The following is a 21,395-nucleotide window of genomic DNA, read 5'->3' as shown; positions in this document are numbered from 1 at the left end:
TCATTCATGAGCAAGTTAAATAAAGTGGACCCGATACAGAGAAGAACCTTACTCCACATAGAAAATGTACTATTAACAACCACCCTCTGTACCTGATCCTGTATCTTGAATGTGATCCCTTAACAAGCCTTCAAATAATTTGCCCACCACGGATGTCAAACTTACTTACCTATAATTGCCAGTCTGAGATTGAAATCCCCCCCCCTGATATAAAGGAATTACATCAGCTTTCCTCCAATCCATAGGTACCACACCAGATGAAAGAGAGTCTGAGAAAATCAGAAATAAGGTCTGATCAAAAACCAAACTAAGCTGTCTTCGTACCCAAGGGTGTATTCCATCTGTTCCTGGCGCGTTGTTCATATTAATGTTTAGTAATACTTTACGTACCATATCCTGAGTCAGCCACTGACTAGTTTAGGGTGAGCCAACAGTGCAGCTATGAGTTGGGTCTAGAACAAACTCCTCTATTGTAGATACTAAAGAAAAGAGCTGATTTAGCACATTTGCCTTTTCCGGATCTGTTACAACCATACTGGTGCCGTTATTTAAAGGAACCACACTCTCAATCTGCATATTTCTACTATTAATATACTTTATTTTTTATTACTTTAATAAATAATAAATAAACTTTATGGGGTTAGTCTTAGCCTCTGCTGCAATACGCTTCATTTTCTAGCTCTGCTTTCTGGATGGCTGTTTTACAACATTTATTATAGTGTTTATTATATTCATTAAATACATCTTCTGTCCCCACAGACTTAAAGTTTTTAAATGCCTTTGCCTTTGTTACGATTAACCACTTTACTACTATATTAAGCCAATTATGGTGATTATTGGTGATTCTACATTTACTTCTTAAGGGAATAAATTGAGAACAGTAATGATTTAATATTTTAAATGGCAACCATTGCTGTTCTTTGTTTTTAGTTTTTAAACATAAGGCCCCAATCTATGCTCTAATGGGCAGCCATTAAGAAGCCAAAATTAGCTTTTCTGAAATTCAGAATTTTTATTGCCCCAATGTATTTGCTTTTTGCCCCAAACATTAAATGAGCACATTAGGGTCACTATTAGACAATTACTTGCACTGTAATTAGACAATTACTTGCACATTTGCTTTGTGTTCTGGTCATTAGAGCTTACTAGATCCAGTATAGCATGGTTTCTGGTTGGCTCCTCAACAACTTTTTCCCATTAACTGTCCTGGCAGTATTGTTGCTCCAGTTAATATCTGGGTTATTAAAATCCCCCATTATCATTACTTACCCCAAACTAGCAGCCTTTTCTATTCTATTTGCATCAGGAGCTTAGCCTCCTCCTTGTCACTTACATTAGGTTGTGTATAGCATACCCCTACAATTAAATTGCTGGGCTTTTTACAATCAGTGAAGAGCTCCACTGGCTGGGCTTTTTACAATCAGTGAAGAAATCCACCCATAAGGCTTCAGCTCCCTCATTTTCTAACATCACCTCCCGCTTTTAGATTAGCTTTTAAATACTGCCTAACACCGACATCCTTTTCTATTATATCTGTCCCTCTTAAAGTATAGCCGCATATTAACTGCACAGTCATGCATCTCTTTCAGCTATGTTTAAGCATCACTAATCATAATCATAATCATATTTCCCCTCCAGTGCCAGCAACTCCAGCTCACCCATTTTATCCGTGAGACTCCTTGCATTTGAAAACATACATTTAATATGGGTACCAGTGTGAGAATTTTGTATATAAAACATATGGTCCTCCCTGTCCTTAACAGTACCCCCAACCAAATATCTTCCCCAATTTTCTCTTACTATGCCCACTACCTTATGTCCACAGAATCCCTTATAGCATCCAACCCCCCTCAACACTCCTAGTTTTAAATCTCCTCCAACCCTCTAGCCATCTTCTTCCCCAAAGCAGCTGCCCCATCATCCTCATTCAGGTGCAGCCCATCCCTGGCAAAGAGCCTGTACCTGATTGAAAAATCAGCCCTGTTCTCCCAAACCTCCCTAAACCAACTTCCTGCTGTCTTCTTAATGTTGCTCGTGGCACTGGTACATTGATACCTACAGGCATAGGAAAAAGTTTGGGAACACCTCTGTGTGCCTAATGATTTACTCCACTTTCAACAAAAAAAGATAACAAGATTTTTAGTGAAGCAGTATTCAATTGTATGAAATTATATTAAAGGAGAAGGAAAGCTACGGAGACATTTTATTGCCAATAGATTAGCTGCAATAGTGCAAGCTAGAATGCTATATTTATTCTGTAGAATGTTTTACCATACCTGAGTAAAAAGCTCTAGAAACTCTCTGTTTGTTTAGGATAGGAGCTGCAGTATTAATGTGGTGTGACATCACTTCCTGCCTGAGTCTCTCCCTGCTCTGGGCTCAGATGACAGTAGAGAAGGGAGGGGGGGGGAGAGGAGCAAACTGAGCATGCTCTTGCCCAGGGCAATGAGGTTTAAGCTGAAGGCAGGAAGTCTGATACAGAAGCCCATGTGTACACAATAGAAGGAAAGAAATGCTGTGTTTCTTTTGACAGGGGACTCAGAGCAACATTACTTTGGGGGTTTACTGGTATATTTAGATGGACCTTTCTGATAAGGCTTACTTAGTTTTAACTTTTCCTTCTCCTTTAAATGCGAAAAACTGTCTGTGCAAAATTTTTGTAATTTGAATGCATGTAACTGCTCAATACATATTCCTGGCAACACCAAATTGGTTGTATTAGCTTGTTAAGCCTTGAACTTCATAGGTAGGTGTGTCCATTCACGAAAAAAGGTATTTATGGTGGCCAATTGCAAGTTGTGCTTCTGTCCTCTGAAGAGTGATAGCATGGGATCCTCAAAGCAACTCTCTAAAGATCTGAAAACAAAGATTGTTCAGTATCATGGTTTAGGGGAAGGAAAAAGCTATCTCGGAGGTTTAAACTATGAGTTTCAACTGTAAGGAATGTAATCCGGAAATGGAAGGCCACAGGCACAGCTGCTGTAAAACCCAGGTCTGGCAGGCCAAGAGAAATACAGGAGCGGCATATACAGAGCATTGTGAGAATGGTTACAGACAACCCGAAGATCACCTCCAAAGACCTCTGCAGATGGTGTATCTTTACATCGTTCTACAGTTCAGTGCAATTTGCACAAAGAACATCTGTATGGGAAAGAAGCCTGCACTCACGCCACAAACAGTCACTTGTTGTTTAGACAAGCCACAGTCATTTTGGAACAAAGTGCTTTGGACTAATGAGACAAAATTGAGTCATTTGGTCATAACAAAAAGCGCTTTGCATGGCGGAAGAAGAACACTGCATTCCAAGAAAAACACCTGCTACCCACTGTCAAATTTGGTGGAGGTTCCATCATGCTGTGGGGCTGTGTGGCTAGTTCAAGGACTGGGGCCCTTGATAAAGTCGAGGGTCGGATGAATTTAATCCAGTATCAACAAATTCTTCAGGATAATGTTCAAGCATCGGTCACAAAGTTGAAGTTACGCAGGGGTTGGATATTCCAACAGGACAATATCCCTAAACACACTTGGAAATTTACAAAGGCATTTATGCAGAGGGAGAAGTACAATATTTTGGAATGGCCGTCACAGTCCCCTGATTTGAATATCATCGAAAATCTTTGGGATTTGAAGTAGGCTGTCCATGCTCGGCAGCCATCAAATTTAACTGAACTGGAGTGATTTTGTATGGACACATGGTCAAAAATACCGCCATCCAGAATCCAGACACTCCTCAAAGGCCATAGGAGGTGTCTAGAGGCTGTTACATTTGCAAAAGGAGGCTTAACCAGGTATTGATTTAAATATCTGTCGGGGTGCCCAACTTTATGCACCTAATTTTGTTGCATATTTTCGGTTAATCAAATAAACTTTGTCACTGCTGTAATACTACCATAAGGCATGTTATATATTAAAAGGAAGTTGCTACTTTGAAAGCTCAAAGAATGATAAAACTCCAAAGAATTAAGAGGGGTTCCCAAACTTTTTCATATGACTAAGTGTACCAAGACCGCCAGGTCTTCCACAGCCCCTCCTAATAATCTGTCCACTAGTTCGAACACATGCCGAACCCTAGCACCAGGCAAGCAATAGACTGTTCAGCATGGAGGGTCCTATTGACAGATTTCCCTACCACCTTTCTAATTATTGACTCCCCTAATACCTGCCTTTCCTTACTCGCACTCCCCCCACCGCTTATTTCAGAGATGGTGCCTCTCAGGGTGCTCTGAGAGTCAGCCTGCTCCATATCATTTCTTTATATGAACAGCTCAGTGTAAAAATAGAACTGGGTAAAAAGCCTGTGCAAAATTAAAAATATTTTCTATTAAAGGAGAAGGAAAGCTACGGAGGCATTTTATTGCCAATAGATTAGCTGCAATAGTGCAACCTAGAATGCTATATTTGTTCTGTAGAATGTTTTACCATACCTGAGTAAAAAGCTCTAGAAACTCTGTTTGTTTAGAATAGGAGCTGCAGGATTAATGTGGTGTGACATCACTTCCTGCCTGAGTCTCTCCCTGCTCTGGGCTCAGATTACAGTAGAGAAGAGAGGGGGTGGGGGAGAGGAGCAAACTGAGCATGCTCTTGCCCAGGGCAATGAGGTTTAAGCTGAAGGCAGGAAGTCTGATACAGAAGCCCATGTGTACACAATAGAAGGAAAGAAATGTGGTGTTTCTTTTGACAGGGGACTCAGAGCAACATTACTTTGGGGGTTTATTGGTATATTTAGATGGACCTTTCTGATAAGGCTTACTTAGTTTAAACCTTTCCTTCTCCTTTAATGTTTTCATTATAGTTGATGCATTTTGGTGTGCTCACGCTGACATACAGTACCAATGACACTTTACATTTCTGGGAATGGAAAAGTATTTTTGGCCTTTCCCATCCAGAATTAAACCTGTGCTGCAAAATGCGTTGTGTCATTGCCTTTAGAATGATTTCACACAAGCATTATGAGATCTGAATCCTGCTTTTTCATTCATGTTTGCACAATTAACTGATTCAATAGTATTTTGGGAGTTTGTCTCCTGTGGGGATTCACAATATTCTGCTGGTTCTAATCCTTCTTTGTGTGCCATCACTTCTAAAATAAATTCAAGTTTCTGAACCAAACATGATTTATACCAATGGATGGTAACACCGTGTTACTAACATGACATTATATTTAAATGCATACACTGCCCTTTACATTTTTTGTGTTACGAACATGGTGACAGGTGTTTTATGGAATTTATTTACCTTTGGGAATGCAGACTATTTTTCTGTTATGCATACAATACTTGCAATGTTTCATTCCATGACTTTCACTTCATAATAATGGTGAATGATTCTCTTTGTAGCCACTCTGGATCACAGTGCATTACATGTTCATACAAGGCCAGTTCGGGGTTGCTCTATCCATTGGAACGTGGCTTTATCTATGTTCATAAACCACCTGTGCACATTCGGTTTGATGAAATCACCTGTGTCAACTTTGCCCGTGGTACCACAACTACACGCTCATTTGACTTTGAGATAGAAACAAAGCAAGGATCACAGTATACATTCAGCAGCATTGAAAGGTTAGTGAAGATCTTTATTCCATGAGTTGGTGGCTGCACTTGTTTGTACTGTTTATGTTTTGTGTTTTTGTGGGTCTTTTTACAGTTAGCTGAAGCTTGCTTTGCATATAACAGTGTCTTTAGCAGCTTTGCATATAACAGTGTCTTTAGCAGCATTGCATCAAAACAGTGCAATCTTTCCTCAGGGCTTTACTTGTAGAGAGCCAAAACCAGACTGACTCTTGCAGAGTGGGAGTGGCATTTTATATACAAAGCCCCCAGCAAGCGTTTTACAAGTACATGTACATAATAATTTAAGAGGTAAATAAAGAAAATGCCAGCTATGCTAATCTCTGTGCACAGTTGCCAATCATTAGGATACATCTTTGTGTTTTGCCAAATCCAGAACAATCTGTTTGGAAAACTTCAGGTACAAAAGTATTTTACACTTCAAATGTTTAAATGCTTTAGCATTTAAGATCTGCAAATAGCATGGGTTTTAGTCTTATTGCTGCCATGATGATATACAGTTAGGTCCATAAATATTTGGACAGAGACAACTTTTTCCTAATTTTGGTTCTGTACATTACCTCAATGAATTTTCAGTGAAACAGCTCAGATGCAGTTGAACTACATACTTTCAGATTTAATTCCGTGGGTTGAACAAAAAGATTGCATAAAAATGTGAGGAACTAAAGGTGGCCATACACGGATAGATCCGCTCGTTTGGCGATGTCGCCAAACGAGCGGATCTCCCTCCGATATGCCCACCTTGAGGTGGGCAATATCGGGCTGATCCGATCGTGGGCCCTAGGGCCCAACGATCGGATCCTAGCGTTCGCCAAACGGGCGGTCGGATCGCGGGACCGCATCAACGAACAGATGCGGCCGCGATCCGACGGGATTTTTAACCCCATCCGATCGAGATCTGGCCGACTTTCGGCCAGATCTCGATCGGGGAAGCCCGTCGGGGGCCCCCATACACGGGCCAATAAGCTGCCGACTTGGTCTGTCGGCAGCTTTTATCGGCCCGTGTATGGCCACCTTAAAGCAAATTGGACAATTGACTTAAAGGCTATTTCATGGGCAGGTATGGGCAATTCCTTTGTTATGTCATTATCAATGAAGCAGATAAAAGCCCTGGAGTTGAGTTGAGTTGAGGGGGGTGCTTGTATGTTGATTTTGCTGGGTTTCCTTACAGCTGCCTGTAATGAAACCCAGAGATTCTGCTCAGCAGGGACAAATAAGAAATGCATCAACTAAATGTATCCATTTAGAACAGTTTACAGGATTGGCGACCCCCCCTCCCAGAGCTGCTTCAGAAGGAGAGAAATGACACTTTACTCTTCAATATTAGAAAACCCACATAGAAAATAGAAATTCATTGGAAAAAGTCGTTATTTCTGGTGATCTATCTGAAACCAACTAGTTGTTTGAAGGTGAACAACCCCTTTTAGCTGCAAAAACAGAAAAAACCCATTTTAGAAATTGCTACAATATTAGGAGTGGCAAAATCTACAGTTTGGTACATCGAAAGAAAGAAAGCACTGGTGAACTCGGCAATGCAAAAAGACTTGGATGTCCACAGAAGACAACAGTGGTGGATGATCACAGAATCATTGCCATGGTGAAGAGAAACCCCTTCACAACTGCCAAACAAGTGAACAATACTCTCCGGGAGGTAGACGTATCGATATCCAAGTCTACCATAAAGAGAAGACTGCATGAAAGTAAATACAGAGGGTGCATTGCAAGGTGAAAGGCACTTATAAGGATCAAGAATAGAAAGGATAGATTGGACTTTGCTAAAAAAAAAAAAAAAAAAAAATTTAAAAAAGCCAGCACAGCTCAGTCTACAGTTTAACTGCATCTGAGTTGTTTCATTTAAAATTCATTGTGGTAATGTACAGAACCAAAATTAGAAAAAAAAGTTGTCTGTCCAAATATTTATGAACCTAACTGTAAACAGAAAAAAAGGGTTTATTACTGACAGTTGTGTAGGACTGACATGTGCATTAGTGAAAAGTGTTTTTTTTTTGTTTGTTTGTTTGTGCTGCCCAGCAAAGGTAGAAAAGAAAGAAAATGCTGTCTTTCACAAATCGCAAGAAAATATTTAAGCAGCATGACTCTCACAGTAGAGTCCTGCACCAGGGCAGTACCCACTTAATACCCAAAAAGTGGTCGGGTCTTGGGCAAAAAGTCCCCGGGCTCCCTGACTGTGTGGGTACCCGACAGAAGTGCGGAATTGAGCCCTGCCCTGCAGTTGCAGCAGACTTCCCCCCCTATCTTTGTGTAGATTTGGCATCGGAGTGATGTCAGTTCCGGGCCAAAATGATGTCACTTCTGGTTTCACGTGTCTCTGGGTCAGAAGGCAAGTAGGCCTATTGTAGGATAGTGGATTGGGGGGGCGTTGTGGGTTACCAGTCACTCGTAGTGCTGCTGGACAGCACTATTAAAGGAGAACTGAACCCTACATATGGATAGGGCTAAAAATGGCATATTTTATATACTGAACTTGTTGCACCAGCCTAAAGTTTCAGCATCTCAATAGCAACAATGATCCAGGACTTCAAACTTGTCACTAGGGCTTCACCATCTTAGAAAGTGTCTGTGACAGAAAATGAGGTTTGTCTGTGATATATGCTGATGCTACAGGGTAGGTTATTAAATTCTGGTGTTAATTGCACTGGTTTCTCTGCTGCCATGTAGTAATTAATTGCTAATCAGCCTTATATTGTGACATTTATATTCTGTGTACTGTATATTGTGAGTGGGTCCCTAAACTCAGTAAGTGACAACAGCACAGAGCATGTGCAGTGAATCAGCAGAAAGGAAGATGGGGAGCTACTGTGGCATCTTTGGAGACAACGATCTTTACTGCCAAAGACTGTGGCTGCCTTGGGCTGGTACAGTAGCACAAAACATAATGTACAACATTTCTAGCTACTTCTTTAGTTGAGCTTTACTTCTCCTTTAACTGAAGCATTTTGAAAAAAACAAGTTTTCCCATGACCGTATCCCTTTGAAGCTACAATTTTCAGCCTTATTGAAAATGAATGTAACATTGTGATTTGTTTGTGCACAACTTCATCTGCAGCAAAACATGTCTGACACTAAATATTAATACCAATTTTATTTACCATCTCAAAGAACAGCATTTGAATTTTATCTTCTTGTTAAATAACATTTGCTAAACTTTGTATTTCATCCAAACTGTTTTCATAAAAGGTTGTCTGTAAACTTTTTACATTTTAATGCCCTTTATAGAGAGGAATACGGAAAGCTGTTTGATTTTGTGAACGCTAAAAAACTGAGTATTAAGAATAGAGGTCTGAAAGAGGTAAGTTTTGATAACCAGCTGACTATCGTCTGTATTTCTACTTGTGTGCATTAAATTTTTCCCCCTCTAGTGTAGAAACCTGACAATCGAAACCTATCTTATTATATTTCGCCATAATGTGTTCATTTGTCTGCCATTTTTCCTTGGTTGTTCTGTTGATAATAGAATGGATTACTTGCTGCAAGTCTAGTGAACTGCTTGATTTCCAGTTTTTGGCAATCACTAGTGTTGTTGCGTTGAAAATATGGAGCTGTGGTTTCCTCTTAAATTTTGTTACATGGTCTGGCAGGTGTAATAGCAGAGCTGCATCAGGTGTGTTTTGGACATTCAGTTGGAGGTCTCTGTTTACGAGAGCAAATGTTTGTTGTCATAGTTAGTGCACCTCAATGATGATGGTGCAACTGTTTTGGGGGAGAAGATGGCTAGAAGGTTGGAGCAGATTTAAAAATAGTTGGGGGGAGGGTTCAGTAAAAGATTCAGTGGAAGACAGGTTAGGTGAGATAGTAGGCAAAGGAAGGGAAAAGGGGGGAAGAGATTTGGTTGGGGGTACTGTTAAGGATTGGGAGGACCACATGTCATTTGTTCAATATGGTACCAGTATTAAATGTATGTTTGCAAATGCAAGGAGTCTAAAATGGGAGTGCTGGAGGTGCTGGTGCTGGAGGGAAAATATGTCAATTTCCCAGCTGCCCCAAGTCATGTGACTTGTGCTCTGATAAACTTCAATCACTCTTTACTGCTGTACTGCAAGTTGGAGTGATATCACAACTCAAATGGTTTATTTACATGAAGCAGGATTTTACATATGAGCTGTTTTATGCAATATCTTTCTATAGAGACCTACATTGTTTGGGGGGTATAGTTTTCCTTTAACAGTACCCCCAACCAAATCTCCCCCCCCCCTGTTGCCTTTATCTCTTGTTCTAGTTTGTTTGTTTAGTTTCCCTTTTTTTGTGTATCCCAGTAGCTATTGCAATTAGACAACCTTTTCGAACAATATTCCACCATGCATCAATTCCGAGGGATTATAAATTTTCCATAAGCTTTATCCTCTTAGTTTATTAAGCATCTCATGTGCTTTTGGTTCAGATGTAGTGGTTCGGATGCAATATGCCCCGAACCCTGCTCCTATTAATATCCCAAGATGGGGATTACACTCTTATCCAAAAATCCATTTGTTTTCCACATATAAGATAATACGGGTAAGCTTACCCTTTTGGTAATGTGACCCGGGTGCTGCCGCCCCGAGTCCGTTGCTAAGGAGACAATCCGCCGTATGCAATCCAAAGGTGTGGGAGCGCACTTCCAGGGCCACAAATTGGTCGCTTTAGTTTTTCAGTAAAATCACTTTTATTTATACATCGTTAAAAAGAATTACATCAGTTTATGGTCTGACGCGTTTCGTATAAACATACTTCATCGGAGGTCTCCGATGAAGTATGTTTATACGAAACGCGTCAGACCATAAGCTGATGTAAATTTCGTATAAACATACTTCATCGGAGGTCTCCGATGAAGTATGTTTATAAGAAACGCGTCAGACCATAAGCTGATGTAATTCTTTTTAATGATGTATAAATAAAAGTGATTTTACTGAAAAACTAAAGCGACCAATTTGTGGCCCTGGAAGTGCGCTCCCACACCTTTGGATTGCTATTGCAATTAGGGCTCCTCTAATAATTGCCTTATGGGCTAGCCATATATATTGGGGGCTTGTGTCTCGCACTTGATTATGCTGAAAGTATGTAACAACTGCACACTGATTAGAAGTGAATATTGGTCCAATCAAAGAAGATTCTTACTTGGGTTAAGATAAGGACTAAGTTGGGCCACTGCTGAACATTTACTATTATCAGAAGAGGCACCAGCTGTCCTGTGTCTTAATCCAGAGAGAAGCAAGGGAAAATTTGAAAGTTATTTATTCTGGATACTCAGGCAGTAGGATCTTAAAGGGATACTGTCATGGAAAAAAATGTTTTTTTCAAAATTAATCCGTTAATAGTGCTGCTCCAGCAGAATTCTGCACTGAAATCCATTTCTCAAAAGAGAGAACAGATTTTTTTATATTCAATTTTGAAATCTGACACGGGGCTAGACATTTTGTCAGTTTCCCAGCTGCCCCAAGTCATTTGACTTGTGCTCTGATAAACTTCAATCACTCTTTACTGCTGTACTGCAGGTTGGAGTGATAACCCCTCCCCCCCCCATCAGCCAAACAAAATAACAATGGGAAGATAACCAGATAACAGCTCCCTAACACAAGATAACAGCTGCCTGGTAGATATAAGAACATCACTCAGTAGTAAAAACCCATGTCCCACTGAGACACGTTCAGTTACATTGAGAAGGAAAAACAGCATCCTGCCAGAAAGCATTTCTCTCCTAAAGTGCAGGCACAAGTCAAATGACCTGGGGTAGCTGGGAAATTGACAAAATGTCTAGCCCCATGTCAGATTTCAAAATTGAATATTAAAAAATCTGTTTGCTCTTTTGAGAAATGGATTCCAGTGCAGAATTCTGCTGGAGCAGCACTATTAACGGATTAATTTTGAAAAAAACATGTTTTCCCATGACAGCATCACTTTAAAGCAAATCTTTAGTCAGGGGCATTGCCTAAACTGCCCCAAAGTTTGATTTTCCTATGTTGTGAGGTGCTCCATAGTGATTGTAACTTGTTATTTCTGTGTAAGCGGAAAAGTACCTCTAGGATGGTTCTTAAGTGCAAATTGTCGCAAAGAGAGTGAATAGATGCAGTGTGTATGTCAATTTTACACTAGTATAGCTCCTTTCATTATGCCAGTATCATATAAATTAGCCTTGTCGGCTGTTGGCATTTTGTGTTGCCTACTGAGTTACTTCATTATTTTTTTGTCCTGCTTATTTATTGAACCAAGGGTATGAAACCAGCATATGATGATTATGCAGACTCTGATGAAGATCAGCATGATGCTTATCTAGAAAGAATGAAAGAGGAGGGGAAGATTCGTGAGAATGCAGATAGCGATGAGTCTGGTGATGAAACTGGTGAGAAAACAATGGTTTGCTTAATGAAAATAGTCTGAAAGCTAGAAATGCTGAATAGATAACTAGAGGTACTAAATGTTTTTATTTGTTTTCCCTGCCACATTCAGATGAATCATTTAATCCAGGAGAGGAAGAAGAGGAAGTTGCCGAAGAGTAAGAACCTACAATGTTATAATTATTTGCTTTTATAATTATTTGCTTGATGTTTTAGGGTAGGGACACACTGGACGATTTGTCGCCAACGTTTTTAAAAAGCAAATCGCGGCGACATATCGCTCGTTTTGTCTCTGAACAAAAACAAATGAAAGACGCCAGCTCCTGTGACCACAGCGCGTTTGTGAATCGCCTGTAGCTCCAAAACGCACTGAGACCCTTTTCCGAGCGATTTATCAGAAATAGCATGTACTTAGAAAAGCACTGAAATCTCCTAGACACGCACACACATACAGATAAGTAGCAGCAATTGTATTCAAATTACAATGCGAACGCAAGAACGTAAAGACGCCAGGTTACAGCGGGAAGCACAAACCGTTTCCGGTTTGGATGGAGCACGTACCGCACAGAGTAATGGGATACAAATCGCTCTGTGCCAATAGTCGCTGTGAATCGTCTGTTCAAAAAAGACGATCGTCTTGTCGCCGCGATTTACTTTTTTAAAACGTTGGCGACAAATCATCGAGTGTGTCCCTACCCTAAAAACAGCTTTTAATACTCTTTGACTACACTTGGTAGACAAAAAAAATCTATAAAATCACAGATCAAATTTATGCCAGAGGTTTAAAGCATATCAAAAGGGATGGTTTCCATTTGATTTGTTTTTTAGCACTGTTTAGGTATTGATATGAATTTGGTCTTTCTTTTAGAATGTGAATTATCTTTATATTTTCATTTCTCTAACCTACGATATATATTGCCCAGCAACCAGAAATCAAGTTCATTGTAATTTTTTTTCTCGTCCATTTTGATAATTTGATTTATATTGCTATAATTATTATAATTATTGATATTATCTTTCTTTTCAGATCCACCTTTTCACATATGTCTTTTACTGCAGCACAATTAGAAACAAAGGCCCACTCTACATGATGCTTCTGCAAAAATCAAAAGCTTCTTTTATTCAGGAAAAATCTCCGCAGAGATCTCACTTGAATAAAAGAAACTCGTTTTTTTTTTTTTTGCAGAAGCATCATGTTGAGTGTGTCTTTGTTTCTATTTGGTTTGTATGTAAGAAGAATTTTTGTTTGCAGCAGGGTCTACATTGAGCACCTCCCATCGTCAGAGTAATTTCTTCGTTAAGAATAGCAAAGAAGAAGTTAAAAATTAGATTTTATTGCAGAATTGCTACATGAGACCCAAAAAACAATTAACATTTCCAAACATGGAATTTGCAAAATAAATAGATAAATCAATAAAAGTAAATATTTCTGATTTGTTTCAGAATATCATTTTGTTCTTGGAGTAGGGTTATCAGTGGGGTCCAAAGGGGTTCTGTATTTGGTCCATTTTTATTTGTTCATTAATGACTTAGTGGAGTGTATTGTAGGTAATATATCAGTGATTGCAGATAGCACACAACTATGCTACCAATCAGGACGTGACATCCTTGAAAGAAATCTGGGCGACTAAGTGGCAGATGAAATAAAACATTGAGAAATGTAATATTATGCACCTGTAATTTAAAAAGTTAGGGGCATTTGCCCGGGGTAACAGCTAGGCTGGGGGGGGGAGGATGGAGGGGGTCTAAGTAGGGTAGGGGCTACGGGTTTTTTTACTTTACCGTTGAATTCTCCTTTAAAGATATGCAAGCCACTTTTTTTTTTTTTTTAAAGGTAAGTTGTGTTAAGTGTTTAAAACAATAAAAGACATAACAGCACATCTCATATGCATTACATGAAATCAGACATGAATTACCAGTGGACATATAGAGTAATGTAACAATAAGAACCCTGTATTGGGGTCAATTGGACACTCGTAGAAGTATTCTTTATGAACTATTTTTGAGCCACCATTTGCGCCAAGCTAAATTGTGAAGTATCTTAATTGTCTTATGTAGGGGTACACCTAGGTTACGGGGTGTATAAGATCAGGGACTACTACGGGAGGCAAGGATTTTGGCATCTGTGTTAAGGCGAGATATAGGGCGGTATGAGGCACATAGGGATGGATCCTTCCCTGGTTTAGGAATGACTACTATTAATGCTTCTGCGAATGGGGGGCAAGTTGTTCCGACAGAGACTTATACAAGTCTGGGGGTAGCCCGCTGGACCCGGGGTCTTATTAGAGGGTAGCAATGCAATTGCCTTAGTGACTTCTTGAACAATGATGGGAGAGTCCAGAAATGCTCGGCATCTGGAGAAAGGGTGGGTATAGAAATAGAGTTCAGGTAACTGGGGAGTTGGGTTCTGGAGTAAGTTTTTGTGGATGTATATAGGTTTTTATAGAAGGACGCAAATTCCTGTGCTATGATTTTGGGATCTACTATTATCGAGCCATTATCTAATGTGAGACATGGAATTGCAAGGGATATTTGGTATGGTTTGGCCAGAAATGCTGGGAGTTTGCTATTCTTGTCTCCTTGGTCAAAAATGCGTTGATTCTGATAAAGTAGAGCTTTACTGGTTAGTGATATAGAAGCTGTTTGTAGAGCGTCTTGCTCTCTTAGGAGGTTAGCATAGTTGGTGGGGATAGGGTTCTGTGTATGTGCCACCATAGCCAGTAGCGATCCTAGAGGAGGGCGGGCCCTGGTGCATGACGAGGCAACTGTGTCATTTTTGAGCCAGAGTGGGCTTAGTCGCCAAAGTCTATCAGGGGCATCAGGATTCCAACATAAAATAAGTTGGAGAGGAGAGTTATCTGATAAGGTTTGAGGTAAGTATTGGATCTGATCAACTAAGGGTAACAGGTCTTGAGATGCTAAGGCTAAGTCTATCCTTGAGAAGGACTTATGCGTTGCAGAGTGACAGGAATAGACCTTTTGGAGTGGGTGTTTCCATCTCCATAGGTCGGTCCACTGTAGGGCCTCCGCCCATTGGGTAAGTTTAGTGGAAGTGTGGGGATCTGGAATGAGTCTGTCCAAGGATGGATTTAGACAGCAATTGAAATCCCCCATTAGGCAGACAGGGCCAGGGGGATATTTTGACAGTTTAGTTATCATTTGGTTAAGGATGTACACTGCAAATGGTTGTGACATGTAAATGTTGATCACAGTGAGGGGTTTATTAGCAATTAGGCCATGGAGGATTAAGATCTTCGATAGTGATCTAAGTGGAGTTTATGTAATTCAAATGACAGACCTTTGCGGATTAGTATTGAAACTACTCTCGAGTGGGATGAGAAAGTGGCATCCCACCCATGGTTTCTTAAGAGCGAGTACTTTTTGGCTCATAAGGTGCGTTTCTTGCAGGAGAAGAATGGAGGGGGGAATCTCTGTAGATAATTAAACATTACACTACTTTTAAATTTGGAATTGAGACCCCTCACATTCCATGAGATAATTGATAATTTAGCCATATCTTATGTATGTTTGTAGGTACCCGGTGTCCATCCCCTTGCATATAGTAAATAGTTCGTTTTACCATTAAGTATGAGAATGAGGTTCGTCGACATATATAAAATAATCTGCAATACGAACATAAACAAAAACATAAACCCCAAGCACCCCCTCCCTAACCAACCCAACCGACCTTCCCAACGTAGGTGGGTCTAATACCCAAAACTGTAACATGCTTACAGAAGCTTCTGGAGAGTGTGTCCACACTCGTCAGATTCTCAATTCGAAAAAACTTGTCATAACAGAAATTATAATATAATTATTATATTATAGTAACAGACAGCTACCAATGCATCAGACCTCTGAGAAAAGCCAGATCCTAAGTTTTAAAAGAAGTATCCAGAGGATGTGGATTACCCTTTATGGAGCTAGATGAATCCTGTCAATGGCACTACGGGGTATTTCCAGCGTAGTAGTAATTAACTGTGCGGGTATTGTTTACCCGTGTTACTCCTCCATGCCATTTAACACCAGAATAGGGGACCATTGTGACTTCTACAATTATAAAGTGCTGGTTTAGCTGAAGTTCCCTTATGAAGTTTATGGTGTTCTCATAGATGAATTCCTGAGTTATCCACTTTCCCTCTTTAGCTTATTGTTCATAGTGTTCATCCATTAGAGGTGTCTAAACAACAATTTATGGCATTGAGCTAAGATTTCTTTAGTTGCGGGGTGGCGAGCGCCTAGGGTTTTTGTGGCTCAACCAATCATCCGCCTCGGTTGGGGAGTTAAAAAACTGCACTCGCTCTCCATCCTGTATCCTGAGCCTTGCGGGGTATAGCATGCTGTATGGAATGTGTGCTTCTTTGAGGCGTTTTTTAACAGCCATAAAAGTAGCCCTTTGTTTCTGCTCCGCTGGTGAGAAATCTGGGTAGAGGGAAACTGTTGCTCCATTGTTGGTAATAGGGCCCTTAAACCTTGCAGCTCTTAGCGCTGCATCTCTGTCCCTGTAGTTTAACATGCACAACAGGAATGGTCGAGGAGGTGTTCCGGGGGGATGCAGTTTGGTGGGCTCTCTCCACCACAAACATGGGGGAGTGCATCATTCCCAAGAGTCTCTAAGCCAGTTTTCTATGAATGCCTCTGGGTTTTGACCTTCCGTTTTTTGTGGCAGAACCACAATGCGCACATTATTTCTGCGGAGTCTGTTTTCAAGATCCTCCGTTTTATCGAATGCCTGTTGCAACTGTTGTTTAATGGCTCTGATGTCATTTGGAAGGGGAGAGACTGTCTTCCAGTGAGGAGACTCTAGTTTCAACCTCCGTTGTGTGTTCTCTTATGTTTTGCAAGTCGTGGCGTAGTATTGAAATGTCTACTTTAATTTCCTCTAGTTTGCGATGTTGTAGCAGTGCGACTTTCCAGTATTGCTGATAGAAGTTCACTTGTCATAGTTTCTGGTGGGAGCGACTCTGAGGATGAGGCAGGTTGGGAGTCTTGTGGTTCTGTGCGGGCAAAGCGTTCTAGTCGTGAGGAGACGGATCTGAGTAGCAGGATTTATCAAGGAGAAATGCTCTATGCTGTTACAATCTGTTGTTTAGGTCATCACAACGGGGAATGACCCGCTTTCTTATTCTCTAATTCATGGCTGCCCTTTATAGAATAGGGGACAATTGTAGATGTAAGTGTGCAGTTATTAGGCACTAGGTTGGAATGTTAGGCCCACTTTCTTTTTCCTCTGGTTCCTAGTTGTCTCTTGGGAACTAAGAATACTTGTGTATTTCAATGTCCAAATATTGGGGCCTGTTATAAAGCATGCAGACTTCCCACTGCTCTGAGTCTGTTATGTGTTGAGGTAGCAATATAGCCCTAGATCCACATTCCTATTTTTTGGGGAATGCTTGTGCAGCTGGTATACAATATGTAGCCTTTTCTATGGGCTGAGTCTGTCAGGTGTAGAGCCAGTGGTTGTGGCAGCCTGATTTGTAAAGGGCAGACAGGGAAGGTGCCCCCGGGGTCTAGGGTTCACTCACCCTCATATGTTCTGCAGTCCCTGAGGATTTCAGCATGCCAAATCCTTTTTGCCGCTGCGCCGCTCCAATGTGGTTCTGGGCTTGCCCGCCAAAAGTTAGCCCACGGCTTTGGTGGTGGGAGTAGGCCGTAGCTGGATTAGATGCGCGACTGCGCCTAGTGGTAGCAGCAGGGTTAAGTGATAGCCCTCTGGCTCTAAGTATAGCGGGTTGTGAGTTCTTTTTGGCTCTTTTTGTAAAAGGACCCCGGGAGCGCCAGAGGTTTGCGTCTACCTCGCTGCACGGTCGGACCCGCCCCCATGCAAGCCACTTTTACCCTAAATGAGATTGTTAGGCAAATTAATTATTTAGAAGGGCATAGGGGACTCTGTAGATAATAAACTTGAGGTTTTGAGCTGTATTAAAAAAAAAAAAAAGGCTGTTAGAAGAGATTGTTCAGAATCATGGTTTAGGGGAAGGCAACAAAAAGCTATCTCAGAGGTTTAAACTGTCGGTTTCAACTGTAAAGAATGTAATCCGGAAATGGAAGGCCATCAGCGCAATTTGCACTAAGAACATCTTTATGGCACGGTGATGCATTCACGCCGCAAACAGTCGCTTGCGTGCAAAAGCTCATTTAGACAAGTCACAGTCATTTTGAAACAAAGTACTTTGGACTGATGAGACAAAAACTCAGTTATTTGGTCATACCACAAAGCGATTTGCATGATGGAAAAAGAACACTGCATTCCAAGAAAAACACCTGCTACCTACTATCAAATTTGGTGGAGGTTCCATCATGCTGTGTGGATAGTTCAGGGACTAGGGCCTTAGTTAAAGTCGAGGGTTGAATGAATTCAACCCAAAAAATTCTTCAGTATAATATTCAAGCATCAGTCAAAGTTACGCAGGGGTTGGATATTCCGAAAAGACAATGACCCGTAACACACTTTGCAATCTACAAAGGCATTTATGCAAAGGGAGAAGTACAATATTCATTATTCATTCTGTGAAAAAACAGGTTTCTTATTTAAGGGAGAAAGGCAGCAAATGTTGTGCAGGCTGGTTATAGTGAATTACTCTCTGAAAATCTTAGTAAAATGGTACCAGGCAGTAACCAATCAGTGACTTGAGGGGGGGGCACATGGGTCATAACGGTTTGCTTTTGAATCTGAGCTGCATGCTAAGTATCGATTGTAAACTCACTGAACAGCTTCTGCTTTATAGATTACATTGTTGGCTTAATAACTATATTAGAAACATTTTTTTATTTTGCACAGCCTATCTTTATGCCCAGTTTTTATTTATACACCGAACTGCTCCTTTAAACTGTTTAGTAGGCCCTAGTATTGATTTAGGATGTTTGAAATCATATGTAGATGCTGTATTGTGGAGATTTTAATTAGAAATATAAAAATTGAAGCTTAATAAAGCTTTGCAGTTTGTACTTTGCAGCAGAAAGTGTATTTACCTATATTGGATTCAGCAGAACATGAACTTTGCAAAAATATATAGTTTTTTGGGGTAAGAACATTTTTATAGCTATTACCACTTATGAAAGAGGTAGAACATATTTTAAGCATCTGCAGTACAAACCTTGAAATTGGTACGCACAATATATATTTGGGGGCCTTTAAATGTAAACCCATGCAGATTGGGCATCAAACTGTTGATATATGCAGCCAGTGATCTACTGATGTTTTATTTTGATACCTAATGACTTGAGATAAGATGGTGTTAATAAAAAATTAATTTGAATTCAAATGTAGGAAAAGCTTTGTAGCATGGTAGTTAATAGCATCAGCTTCTAAGAAAAAACCTTGTTTTCTACTTGATGATTAGTGGTAACCCATAAACATTGATTCTGAACAGCTGCCCAGAGCACATTGAGCTTATGCAGAGACATGACACTCCCTTTAAACATTTAGCCTGATGCAGTAAATTTAGCATTTCTCGCATTTCATATTTTTTAAGGTTTAGTTCTCCTTTAAAGGGGATGTAAAGGCAAAAAAATTCTGCTTTTTCACCTAAAAAGAATCATCTTTTCAATACACTTAAGTAAGCAAATCACTACCATTTCTGTAAAATAGTTCCTCTATCTTCTGCTGCTTATTTACCGTTCCTCTCCCTCTGGAAGCTGTTCTGAAATCCTTTCATGGCTGACTGGCCAGAGTAGTGAGAGAGAATCAAAGATGCTCTGCATTCTGAAGACTAAAAAATAAACACATAAATAGCCCATGTACTTCAAAATGCAGAGCATCTCTAGCCTGCTGGTTCTCGGTGAACAGCTTCCAGAAGAAAACAAAATCTATTATTTTACAGAAAGGGTACTGATTTGCTAACTTGACTAAATTGAAAATATGATCAATCCCCCTTTTTTATTTTTTGCCTTTATATCCCCTTTAACAACACACTATCCTTTCCAAAGTTCTTTACCATAGTGTGCTCTTTAATTTTATGAACTGCTGAACAGTATCAAGTGCTTTATTGAAATCTATAATAATTTTATCACCATCACCAGCCTTACTCCATTACTTGTTAACCTCTTTAAAGAAGCTAATATAATTTGTTTATCAGGAGCGGTCATTTATAAATCCATAGTATGCGCTTCCTATATTAAATAATCTCCCACCATCAAAGTACTTTTCCTCACAACAGTTTGACTTTTGACAAAAACAGTTCCGTAAAGATCTTTAAATACAGGCAGATGGAAGACAGGTACGTGATGATTAATTCTCCTGTTTGGCACACAGTATCCCCTTCGTGCTCCACCTCAACTGAAAAATAGAAGATAGAGGCCAATGTGCGCTTCCATATGCCTGCTAGATTCATACTTACAGGATCGCCGGTGTTAAGCTCGCATGTAGTTAGAATGGCTTTGATGTAGATAACGGTCCGGTCTCTCAAACGCTTACAGCGAAGCTTGTCTTACTTAGTCTTGTCAGCGTCCTCGTGTTCCACTCACCCACACGCTCTTGTTATCGCCTCCTCACACTGTAGGGGTGTTAAGCTCGCATGTAGTTAGAATGGCTTTGATGTAGATAACGGTCCGGTCTCTCAAACGCTTACAGCGAAGCTTGTCTTACTTAGTCTTGTCAGCGTCCTCGTGTTCCACACGCTCCTGTTATCGCCTCCTCACACTGTAGGCTGCATCTGAACGTATGGAGACTGGCGCTGCTGGCTTAATCTTATCAGCGTCCTCATGTTCCACTCGCTCAGATTTTACGTTGTGACATTGGGCGCATGCGCAGTAGATCCATAACGGTAACTGTTATCCATAACGGTAACCTACTGCGCATGCGCCAGAAGACGCAGGTCAAAGCAGGAAGAAGACGCCCGTGGGAGAAGATGGCGACTGTGAACTCCGTGGACAGGACCTGTGCAGAGGGGTTACAAGTTAGGGGCATTTACCCAGGGGGACAGGTAGGCAAGGGGGGAGGAGGGAGGGGGCAACGCAGGGGAGGGGGGAGGGGTTTTGCGCCCAGGGGGTTTCCTTCTCCTTTAAGGAACTGTTTTTGTCAAAAGTCAAACTGTTGTGAGGAAAAGTACTTTGATGGTTGGATATTATTTAATATAGGAAGCGCATACTGTTCTTAAATTTCCTTTCTGGGGCAGAATCTCCATTTCCACTGGTTGCATCTGCGCAAAGTTGAATCTAATTCCGTTATTTATAAATCCATGTTGACTTACTATAATCAATAATGTAACCAGCAACAGAATATTAATATCCTTTACAAACTGTTCCCTGTTACAGATGGAAAACTTTACATCCCTTCTATTTCCTGCTTCTTTGTTCTTTTTTATCTGTAGGTCTCTTTAAAGGGATAAGTCATGTGACTTGTGCTCTGATAAACTTCAATCACTCTTTACTTCTGTACTGCAAGTTGGAGTGATATCACCCCCTCCCTTCCCCCCCCCCCCAGCAGCCAAACAAAAGAACAATGGGAAGGTAACCAGATAACAGCTCCCTAACACAAGATAACAGCTGCCTGGTAGAT

The 21,395-nt window shown here is 40.5% G+C and overlaps 1 protein-coding gene across 1 annotated transcript in view; it reads left to right on the top strand.

The window, feature by feature from the left end:
• Positions 1 to 21,395, top strand: part of ssrp1.S (structure specific recognition protein 1 S homeolog) — a gene marked incomplete at its 5' end in the record, with an annotated part of 147,136 nt that overhangs the window by 107,898 nt on the left and 17,843 nt on the right. Inside the window, 4 exon segments of the mRNA NM_001090695.2 lie at positions 5,337 to 5,558; positions 8,805 to 8,877; positions 11,772 to 11,901; positions 12,009 to 12,054. Of these exon segments, the coding sequence (NP_001084164.1) occupies positions 5,337 to 5,558; positions 8,805 to 8,877; positions 11,772 to 11,901; positions 12,009 to 12,054 (471 nt within the window).

Source organism: Xenopus laevis, chromosome 7S, assembly GCF_017654675.1.
Source record: "Xenopus laevis strain J_2021 chromosome 7S, Xenopus_laevis_v10.1, whole genome shotgun sequence".
Classification (NCBI taxonomy): domain Eukaryota; kingdom Metazoa; phylum Chordata; class Amphibia; order Anura; family Pipidae; genus Xenopus; species Xenopus laevis.
The sequence above is the reverse complement of the archived record's forward strand: the minus strand, read 5'-3'. Positions and strand labels throughout refer to the sequence as shown.